General features: G+C 41.1%; 1 protein-coding gene across 1 annotated transcript; it reads right to left on the reverse strand.

The window, feature by feature from the left end:
- Positions 1-260: 260 nt before the first annotated feature.
- On the reverse strand, positions 261-10,534 carry PDK4 (pyruvate dehydrogenase kinase 4). The gene is made up of 11 exons (XM_053984484.1): positions 10,261-10,534; positions 9,235-9,376; positions 8,145-8,216; positions 7,367-7,551; positions 6,845-6,934; positions 6,241-6,318; positions 5,544-5,620; positions 4,924-5,022; positions 4,518-4,628; positions 3,699-3,812; positions 261-2,756 (listed from the first exon to the last, which is right to left on the reverse strand). The coding sequence occupies exons 1-11, from the start codon at positions 10,406-10,408 to the stop codon at positions 2,613-2,615; spliced, it is 1,260 nt and encodes a 419-aa protein (XP_053840459.1). The 5' UTR covers positions 10,409-10,534; the 3' UTR covers positions 261-2,612.
- Between the last annotated feature and the right edge of the window lie 718 nt (positions 10,535-11,252).

An 11,252-nucleotide genomic window follows, 5' to 3' on the forward strand; every position in this document is an offset into this window, starting at 1 on the left:
AATCCTCACCTCCTATGAATACCCCCTAATTAAAAAGTAAGGAGATAGGTAAGGTGATGCACTGATTTTAGTTACTGTGTAACTGTGTAACCTCTCAACCAATGCAACATTAAGCATAAGCAGATCATTCTTCGAGTGAATTCTCCCCCCTGCTGTACCTGACACAGTATAAGTGTTGTTTTTCTCAACTCCATTTCATAAGACTTAAAATAAAACGCTCTTGCTTGCATCAGACTTCTTAAAAAACAAAGACACAGACAAGCATTTAAAACATTTTATTATAAAACTATTTCAACATCTACATCCAAGTAAAAGACTTAAAACTACAGCTCTGCTTTCAGAATAAAAAGTCAGTGAATGCTGGAAAAGGTGCTCTATTATCTAGGTAGATAGCCATAATTTGAAATACTACACAAATTTCATGTATGTTCTTTAAGTGCTTCACAACCTCTGCCTGCATCATTAATGTTCTGCAGCTTTGCTCTGCAAGCAGCATCACAAACATTTTTGCAGCACATATGTGCCTCAGCTGCTTTGAAACAGAAATTACTAACTGAATCAGCTGCAGCTGTTTTACAAATGTACCATCAGATCATAACTCAGGTTCAAGCATTACTAGATGCAGACAGAAAGGTATAAATTGTGTGTACTTGACAACAATGACTATTTTGGTATGTGTTTTTGACCTTGTATTCCATTCAAAAATCAACAAATACTCAAATACTTTATGACAGTGAAAGCATCTTTTTTACACCTGTATATTCTAGGCAAAGGTATTTTTTTTTTATTAGCCATATCATTCACTGAGCTGAGCTCAGATGCATTATCTGGTGAATTTTGGTGACTGCAGCTTATTCACCAGGATAAAAACAGCCTAGATGCAGTATAAGGTCATCATGCTCACCAGTTATCATTAATACATCTAAAATTAGTTTTTAAAATAAATGAGGCATATCAGAATATATTTAATTTTCAATGAGAAATATATCTTAACAGGACTTCAAGAATGCAAAGGTAGCTTCCTATTAAAAACCATTTTAGATTCACAGTGGAATATGGAGTCATTTTCTGCCCAACAAATAGAAATCTCTAATAGAAGACTATCATACTGAGCAGGATGTTTTACTGCATTTGCAACTTTTTGCAAAGGATCACATAAAAAGACGGTAATATGATAATTAGTAAAAAAAAAATTCAAGTAATATACTAGAGCCCTGATGAACTTTTGACTGGCCATCTTGGCAACATTCAATAGTTTAGCACTGGTTAAGTTTATCTTGCTTACAAAAGTGAAAACACAGAAAGAAGATAGGCAAGGAAGAAGCTTACTGAGAATGGAACATTTTCTGAACAACTCTCTCCTACTGACACTTTTCCTGTGGGAATTCCCCCTATTTTGCTCTTCATAAAAGCTTTCCCGTAGTTTTCAGTGCTGTTTGCATTTTGAAACCTTTCCTAAGCCCTTTCCGTTGCAATGAACAGTCCTTATAATAATTTTTTACAGTTCCAACACCACTCCTGAAAACCTTTCCAACAGACCTTCAGTGCTCAGCCACAGCTTTCAGGGTATAGATTCCCTATGTATGTCTTTGAGCTGATGTGGTCCAATACAAATTTGAAAAAGACAATTGGCAGATTTTGGTTTAATGTATTGAGCCACTAATCTAACAGCACAACAGAAACAAACACAGAAGACTGTGTTTTAAACATGCTTATACAATACTTATCACCAAAGCCTTTCTGTTCAACTTGCAATGTCTGACTTCAGTTCTTGGAAAATCCTAACTGACTTGGCACATATTCTCCAGAAAACAGGGACATAGGCCAGATGTATCCTAATGTTAGAGCTGTTACAACCAAGTAGCTTTCCATTTCTTTCCAGTAGGTCTTAAAAATACCCTGATTTTCTTCTTTTTTACCTTATGCATAGAAGTCCTACTTGGCTGATTTCCCATGAACAGTTTAACATAAAATATCTAGCAATGTGTACCACAGAGCAAAGCATCACTTAAGATGAAGACCACTTAAGAATTATTACTGGAATAGATTTTTTTTTTAATGGAACTTTCTCCCTACCTCCCAGGGCTTCCTCTTTTCCAGTCAGGCTGTACTTGAATGGTGTTTGTATCTTGCTACAAGACTGCCATATTAAGTGGATCTTTTCCAAGTGTTATAAATAGAACTTTAAAGTATGGATGCTATCTATCTACCTGAGAAGTTCTGTAATAAGATAAACTGCTGATAACTATTCTAAGAGAAAAATATGCATCAGCATAACTTTTTTATCAGTCAGTATTAAGAATTCAAGCATTAAACAGGATTTAAAAATTGCACACCCCTACCACACCAAGTCTTTGATCATAGTAAAAAAATAGCTTGATTTTCTTCTATACACAGCTCTTCTTTAAAGACATATGTGCTCCTATTATCCTCATCCTGAAGTCCACAGCAAGGTTTCAGATTCAGTGCATACAGCCTAGGTTTATGATACTCTTATCTTCTTTTTCTTCTGCTAGTCCTGAAACTTGCTTGTTTGAAGGTAGATGAATACTTCCAAATGCTGCTCTTGAAGCCAGCTTGATCCCCTGGGATGTCTCGATATCAACTTCTCTTCAGGAAGCTGCACTCTGCTTTGCCATATTCTTTGGGTCTTTACTTGGGACACACCAGTCATCTGCCTCTGAGGTAGCCTGGTAATGCTTGGAAGCTGATTTGTTAAAAACTGGGAGTTTTTCTATTGATTCTGTTGATAAGGCCTAAAAGTCAAGAAGGATCAGATTAATATCTCTCAATAATGTCACTTAGCAAAAATTCATTCAGCATGCCTAAAGTGTTAAGCCAGTGACCCTACAAAAGAAGTTATTCGCACAAATGTTTCTACAATAGATGTGGTAGTTTATGTGCTTCAGTATCTATGATTGGTTTGGGTAATTTGGTAGGACAACTGCAGTAACATCTCATCCTATTTATGCATTTTTCATAGGCCTTAAGCAGTACCCTCTAACATGTTTTCAAGATGGTCCAGGAATGCATGGAAAAGGACTTTGATTTGCAGAATTCCAGTGAAATTTTTTCAATAGAAGTGTTACATAAATATATCTGAACTGTCTCTTCCTTTCCTACTTCTGCTCTGATGGTGCTTCAGTGTTTTCAGTTTAGCAAGAGGAATTCAACGCAACTTTTTCCCATGATTAAGCACAGAAAATAGAAAAGAACATGTAAGGTTGTTAGCAGGTTTCTTATAGAAACAGCAGTGCAAGTTACATGCCCAGTGCTCAAAATCAGTGGTATCTGAATCCCATGGAGGAGCTATACGGCAGATGTTGAATAGCACCTTGACTCCTTAAGGGTTTAGTTTATACAGACTTTCTGGTTTTCAGAGTAAACAAACCAGATCTGTTGCTCATACCTTTACTTCACTCTCTTCAAGTACTTTGTATTCCATGAATAAACAGATAGCACCTTAACACAATCTGAAAACCAACAGGGCTCTCACTAGTAGTTGTTCAAATAGACTAGTTATAGCCAAATGACTTTTTTGATACCACTTAAAAACCAGTTACGAAATCTGTCATTTCTCAAGAAAAAACAAGAGCTACTCATGAGCAGAGAATCTGTTTACCTTAAAATGGTAACTAGCAGTTATCCCACTGCATTAATGGTAGTAATCTTGTCTTTAACTAAATTTAAATACATACCTTCAAGTAGATGATAGCATCTGTTCCATAACCACATATGGAGTAAAGATTTAGATCTCCTTGAAAGTATTTAGCATACAGACGAGAAATTGGCAAGCCATACCCAAAGCCAGCCTAAAAATAAAGTACAACATAAAATTAATTTTTTTTTACTAGCTCTAATGGCTTGAAGTCAAATAGCTGGAAAGTCTTCAGAAATTTTTAAGCTGTTAAAAAATCCTTTGAATTTCCTCGTCTCTTAGAAGAAAACGTAAATCTCTAACCAGTTTCATAGAGAATGCTGAAGCTGACCATTAAAAACCCAAAGTCACAAGAAAAAAGGTCTTCATGGAAGATGGAAGGTCTATATATATGTCCCACTTTTACACATTAAATTTAAGTATTTTTCCCTCCTTTGTTATTGCTGGTACAGATTGATTAATAAAAGGAGCTTTCTACTGGGAGATAAACATAAAAATCTAAAAGACTGTTCCAGTTGTGCTTGCGTCCAGGAAGATTACAAGATCTACAGGAAGTTTGAGGACTGAGTGGAGAATGAAGACAAAGTAAATTAGTGTCATTGGACTGCAGGAAATAAAAAAAAATGAGGGAATTAGATTCAGGTTGTAATGTTCCTCTTTCTTTATGCCTTTAAAAGCATATTTTTGTCCACTAAGCTAAATGCTAAAATTCTGTTTCAGAAAGCATAAATTCATACTTATGGGGCACAGTTAATCTTTGAATACCCCACAAAACAGCAGGATGGACACAGTGCTTCATTATTAACCCACCAGCACTTAAAACAACCTAATTGCAACATGAGTATTGAAAGTATCTTACAAGAGGGGTATTTCGACCATCATCCACATTTGGCCTTGGTGCAGTGGAATACATGTAGCTAAACAGCCGCTCAATTTTCCTCACTGGAACACCACCTCCTCTGTCTGAGATCTGATTTAAGAGAGAACAAAGTTAACAATAAGCATGCACTAAGAATGGTATTTAAAATGCTGTTATTTGAATACACCTTTCCAACAGTCATAAATGCAAAGATTTCTTTTGCAGCACATTATTTTTCAACTAGATAATTGTGCTACATGGAGGCTCATATCATCAAGGGAATGCTCTTGTGCTGATGCACAGTGTTTCAACCTGTTCTCAGAGGCCAGATCTTTTAATAGAACTAGCTATGCATGTATAATAACAAACATTACAGTAAGTCCATTGTAGTAGGCCAACAAAATACCTTGATTGCCAGGTCTTCTTTCCCTAGAACAACTATCACTTCAACCGGAGAAAGGGTAGGACTGTTTTCTTGGAATTCAACAGTTGCTCTCATTGAATTCTATGGAAAAGAAGGTTACTGTGATCAGAGGTTGTTGAATCCATACACTTCAAACCATATGCCTTTTACACAGAGCCAAAATTTTCCTCTACTCCTATCAGTGCCTGGTTTCCAAGGGACACTTAGCATTTTGGCATAATGGGAGCAGATTTAACATCATTTAAGGTGTGAGAGGAGGTGTCACACCTTAAAGCATCTAAGCATAGCCAAGACTCTTCTGAGTGAAAGATTACAATATTCTTGCTCAACATTAACTCAGGCACTGTAAATTAAATAACTCCCTTAAAGTCAACAGGTTTCTGGAGAAGACCAAAGTTCAGCAGTTGCTAAAGGCTGCCAGATTTCTGTATGTCATGTTGGCAGCACTGAAGTTCAGCTGCACTCACTACTCCTTAAATACATTGTCCGCTCCACAGAAAAGGCAGTAGGGCAAACCTGCAGATGTAATCTCTAAAAGCAGAAGGCTACTGGTGGCCACAATCCCACAACCCACTTCATTCTCTCAGTCTATACTAACATACCTTAAAGAGCTCAAAAAGCATGTGAAAAAGATGAGATGGAACATATACAATGCTAATTGGTTCTCCTGGAGCTTTTCCTAGAGGAAAGGAAAAATAAAAAAAACACTTAAAAGGGTGATGAAATCTTTCTATATGGTATCCAAATTTTACTATGAGCAAATTGCCAAAACAAACAAAAAAATAAATCAAGTTTCCCTCCTCCAAAATTGGCAAACAGCTTTATGCATTCATAACAGTGTTTAGATTACAATTGCCACTTGCTTAGTAAGTTTCTTTTCAAATAAACAAATTAAAAAATCAAGTATTTATTCCTCTTTATAAATAAAGGATTTCAAACATTAAGCAGACTGCTGTCATCAGACATATGCAGGTAGCTCAGACCACACCCAGCATTTCAGTCAGCAGCCCCAGTTCCTCACTCCAGATATGGAGGTCCTCTCTAGCAACTTCTATTGCTTTAGGTACATGTTTGTCTGACTTTTCTCAAATTTATAAATGGTACCTCAAAAATGTTGTGCTTAAGATACATCAACATTTGAGTTCTAACATGGGAGGTTAGATGAAGTGCCTATAATAGAAAATGAAGAGGAACAAGGCCAAGCCAGATCAACTGGTATGTGCACTAAGGTTACAGAATTGGGAGACTTTTGACTCAGTAGAAGCAGCAGTCTTGGCTACCGATAGGCTCTTATCTTACCGTTCACTTGAGTAAGTTTCAGTTCTGGAGATGTCAAGTAATACTGGTCACACAACAACTTGGCACTTTCATAAGCATCTGAAATAATTATTTAAATAAATTATATAAAGTACAATAACAAGCAATGTAAAAATTCATTCTAGTGCATAGCAGAATACAGCTTTTAACCGCCCTAGCTGCTAAGGTGTTAGACAGTCTAAGACTGGAATGTGTCTCAAGGGAATGATAACATTGCATCCACTGTGTGCACTGAAAATTGAGAACAATGGGCAATTACAGAAGCATGAGCAAATCTTTGTACAGTTTGATAATTGTATGGAACTGATGCATCTGCTATCTACCGGTAGGTAAAACCAATCTCAACACCTCAGACAACTTCAGCTCCTACCTCATCTGTCACTCGCTAGGACTTACTCCAACATGGTTTTTTACTGCTACTTTAATTCTGTCCTCTAAAAGCTCATGCCTTGATAAGACTACTTTCAGCTATTTCAATTAAAGCCAGTCAGCATCCTCTACAACTGAAGCTGGCTACCCAAACTGCTTGCAATCAGATAGCGATACTGATTAGGAAGAGACACGTTAAAGCTCTGAGAATACGCACCATTCACTACTTCAACAACATCACAGCAAGGATCAATACTTCCAATGTGCCTTGGGTGTCCCGAGCCAGATTTATCATCAAAAAGAAGAGCTGTTTGACATGAGAATAATACAACATTTAATCCCAAATACTGTGTTATTAAAAAAAGCCCCAAAATTGAGACTAATACAGTGTGATTGCAACATGTAATTACATAAAATACTGAATGTTGTTTATGCCTTTTATGAGTTAAAATGCTATCTACTGTCAGCAAACTATGTTGGCTTCTCTGTAGCTCACATCTAAAGGTTTTTCAGACATAAAGAACGATATCCCTACATATTCCACAAAAGAGTTATTTCAATTGTTCTGTAGTCTAGAAAACAAGTTTTCCCATTACTTTCTTAAGTGATAGATTCAGTTTCTAAGTTTTCAGTGTCACACAAAATCGTGTAAAGCGGTTCTCCAGCAGTTTTAAGAAGTATTTACATTAACATGCTACTCATTAGGTTGAAGTTTTCTCAGGTAAAAATTTCTACTTACTGTGCTGGTTCATTAGCATCCGTGTGGAAATACGACTCATGTAAAAACGATCCAAAAAATACTGGATGTTTTGATTGGTGACAGGATCTACTTTAAAAGTGTCTTTGTATTCAATTACTCCTTGTGCCATTGTAGGAACCACATCATGATGTCTGTTTCGCACTCTAATTAGAGTATCTATAAAGCTAGGTTTAAAAAAAAATCTTTTTAGAACATCATTCTCAGACTAGATAGAAGCAAGCTTTGTATAATGTAATTATCTAATCTAGCACCAGCACAGTTAAGTGCTTAACAGCCTTAATACTAAAATACAGTGTGGTTTTTTTACTCTTTTAAAAGTAATTCTTTATTGACCTACCATAGAAGCATTTGGCATTTTTAAAACAAAAGGTATAATAAGCCATATCAAATTCACCACCTGTTTACTCATTTATTTGAGTAGAGGAAAATGTAAGGAAAGGAAAAAGATCCCAATCTGACATCTTGGAAAAAGGCAGAGCTATGACTGCACAGATCTTTTTTTTTTTTTTTTTTTTTTTTGTATTTCACTGTCATGACAGTTCAAGGGGTAACATGACCTTGAAATTAAGCTGCAATGGGTTATATATATATGCAATACTGCTAAACATGGTCTGAGGTTTCGACCAGCTTGTTCTATGTTCAGCTTTTCCTGTTAGATTATCAAATTCAGCTCATCATGGTTGTCAGTCTGAAGTCAATATACTGTGAAAAGTAGAATGTGAACTACGAAGTTCAAAGAAAAACATGAAAAACTTACTCAGATAAGACTTTTTGGTCATCTGGGCTTTTCTGATGGAATTCAATCAACTCCTGTAGACTTTGGATGTACCTATTGGAAAAGAACACAAGAAATATACGCTATTAATTTGATTTTTATTAAGCTAGCAATATAAAAAATACTTTGTCTTATGCACATCATTAGTCCTAACAAGTCATCTAGGAGTTTTAAGTATCTTTGAAATATCCAAGTTACAACCAACAATGGAATGACAGATAGACACTTCTTGACTGCCTGAACTCCAGAAGTTTTAAGTCTTTTTTTGTGCCCGCCACCAGAGAGGAATCTAAGCTCTCACTTAAGGTATGTAGGATCCCCTTTATAGTTCTTCAGAAGAGATGTATTTCAAAAGAAGATCCAAATGACAATGCCAATCAGGAAGCCACTTAAGAAATTTTTTTCCAAATCTGATCAGCTTTGGCAGAAGCTAAGTAGCTGAGCTGCTTGCACTAACATCTGACAGCCCTGACGCATACGGCAAAGGCACAACAGTTTGCTATATTAAGAAGAGTTTCTAGATCTGACTCTAATACGTCTGCTCTTTATGTCAGCCATCCTGGCAAATGCTGCAACTGTGCCAGTAAGCAAGGTTAAATCAGATTCAACCACTGTGTCAACTGCAGAGGTTATGTTAATTGAGTTTCAAACATTTGCTGCACAGGTCAAGACAATATACTTTGGAATAGAAGCTCTGTTAGTAATTCCATCAGTGAGAGATCAAAACAAGTACATAGCCTCCTTTCCCATTTTTGTGGGTCTCAGAGTCAGTAATGCTGTGTGGAAACACGTTTTCTTTTCTCCCTTCTCTATTAGCTATTTCAAACTGTTAAGTCCCCGCCCACCATTTCCTATTTAAAGATAACACTATAATCATATTGGTTTTCAATTTAATTTTAGTATGCGAGAAAAGGACAGTGTGTAACAGCTTGCAACTCATATTTGATGAAGTGACAGCATTTCTACTTTGTTTCTATTTTGTTATACTTTCTACTATTCAAAAAAGTCTGTAACAACAAAGTTCTCAAAGCTGTGTAACTTTGCATGCTGAATTCAAGCAGTTCACACTTACCAGCTTTTTACTAATTTTACTGATGGAGTGCTTAGTAATTTATCAGGAAGAAGATCAATTTCTTTCAAGATGTTTGCAAACCTCACAGGAAGTTCTTGTCGCAAAAAAGCGAAAGAAGTTCTCTCACATCCATTAGTCGAGCCTATGAATAAACCCAAAACACAGTTTTTGTTTAAGAAAGTTTCAAGATGCAAATACAGACTGATGACTTCCCATAAGCTTCAGGACTCTACTTCACTGCAATCATTAAGCTTTTACCGGCCCACTCACCTAAGTGTTAGGTGTTAGATGTTTATGCAGAACGCTGTTTACATGACAGTAAGACACAGCGTGTTCCTGGACGGAATACTTGTACTGTTCCCATTTAGACATGAGACTTAATTGCAATCCCCTAAGAAGCACTCCGGCTTCTGTAAACAGGAGGTTGTTCGGGGTGACGTCTGGTAGTATAATGTGCGCACAGCCGCCAGAGCTGCCAAAGCGATAATGGGATCTGGGAACAGCGCGTTCGCTCCGCCTGATGGCTCCTCCCGACTCCATGTAAGCGGAGCACGAACACGCCCCGCAGCCCATGTCCCTCTCAGTGTCCGCACCCTACGAACACCGCCGAAGCCGTGTTATAGCGCATCTTCAGCTCCGATGGCGGCACTCACAGGTCTCCAGCCCCTGGCACCTGGCCGGCGGGTAACTGCGGCCGGGGGTGCCCATCTGAGACGACTTCCCCGCCGCCGCCACCACCCAGGGGCCAGCAGATTCCCGGCGGGGCTGGGAATACCCGACGGGCCCGCTCCCCTCCTCCGCCCTGGCGCTGGGCAGCCGAGCCGGGGGGTGGCAGCGACTTCAGCGCTGGCTGAGCGCGGACCGCTCCGGGCGGGGATCGCCGCCTCCTCTGTCCCGCAGAGCGCCGCTCCCGAACCCCCCGCGGCAGCCCCCGGGCTCGCTCCTCCATGGGGAAACGAGCCTCCGAGCACCGGGCTGAGCTGTCCCCCAGCCCCGACCTCCCCCCTCGCTCCTCCCGACTCTCACCGAAGTCCAACAACTGCTTGATGGAGAGCGGGGAGGGGGAGAAGCGGGAAAACTGCTCCACCTCCTTCGGCAACCGGCCGCTGCTGCTGCCGGCACTGGCCCCTGCCAGCGGAGCGGCGCTGCGGAGGGCGATGCGGGCGGCCTTCATCGCTGCCGGGGCGGCGGGTGCGTGGCAGGTAAGCGATCGCTGAGAGAGCCAGTGATCCGCGGGCTCCGGGACTGTCACCGTCCCCTCGCCTGTGGCGGACGGCCTCACGTGGCGCCTCTATTTACAATCGCGGGGGGACGGGGCTCCGGCAGGCCGCGCCCCCCCGGGCCCCTCGTGACAGCGCTGGCGGCGTTCCCCGTGCCCGCCGGCCCGGCCCCGCCCGCCGGGCGCCTCGCCAGCGGCGCGAGGAGTGCCAGGGCTGCCGGGGGGCAGCTGCGGGGCCGGAGCACTCGGGGCGGCGGGTGCTGCTGCCGCGCCGCCCGCGGTGACCTTGTGCACCGGGCAGGGGCCGGGCGAGGCTGGCAGGGTGGTCGTGCCCAGCTGCGGGGACGCTATGCTGCTCTCGCCCCTCAAGGCCTGCGGCTTTCGGCCCCGTGCGGGCTGTGCACAGACAGCCGGGGGGCGCCAGGGCTCGGGGGCAAGCCGTGCACGGCGCCGTGGCCCGGCCTGAGCGGCGCGATGGTACCCGGGGGAGTTGTGTGTTTGCACTCGTACAGGCGGTGTTGGCAGTGCTGGTGCTTGCGGGGTAGCTCCAGGGTCAGCGCAGAGGCTGGCCGACTGCATGGAAGGCAAAGGGAGCAAAATCAGATCCCAGCCGCAGGCTGTCGACCTGGAGGTCATGGCTGTGACCTGGTTAATAGTGACCAAATACCCGACGACAGCTGTGCTGGTGACACAGGGGCTCCAGATGAGCATGTGGCCTTTATTTACTGTCACTAGAGCTGACACAGTGGCTGACACAGTGTCCATAGTCTCAGGGACAGCTCATCTCCCAGGGTCACAG

Source organism: Vidua macroura, chromosome 1 (genome assembly GCF_024509145.1).
Source record: "Vidua macroura isolate BioBank_ID:100142 chromosome 1, ASM2450914v1, whole genome shotgun sequence".
Lineage (NCBI taxonomy): Eukaryota > Metazoa > Chordata > Aves > Passeriformes > Viduidae > Vidua > Vidua macroura.

Bases quoted from the DNA above. Each gene is read 5' to 3' on its own strand.
- PDK4 (XM_053984484.1), bottom strand. From the start codon at position 10,408: ATGAAGGCCGCCCGCATCGCCCTCCGCAGCGCCGCTCCGCTGGCAGGG. The intron at 8,217-9,234 runs GTAAGTGTGAAC...CTTTTCCAATAG, and splicing joins GTAAAATTAGTAAAAAGCTG to GTACATCCAAAGTCTACAGG. The intron at 5,023-5,543 runs GTATGTTAGTAT...TCTTTTCCATAG, and splicing joins TGCTTTTTGAGCTCTTTAAG to AATTCAATGAGAGCAACTGT.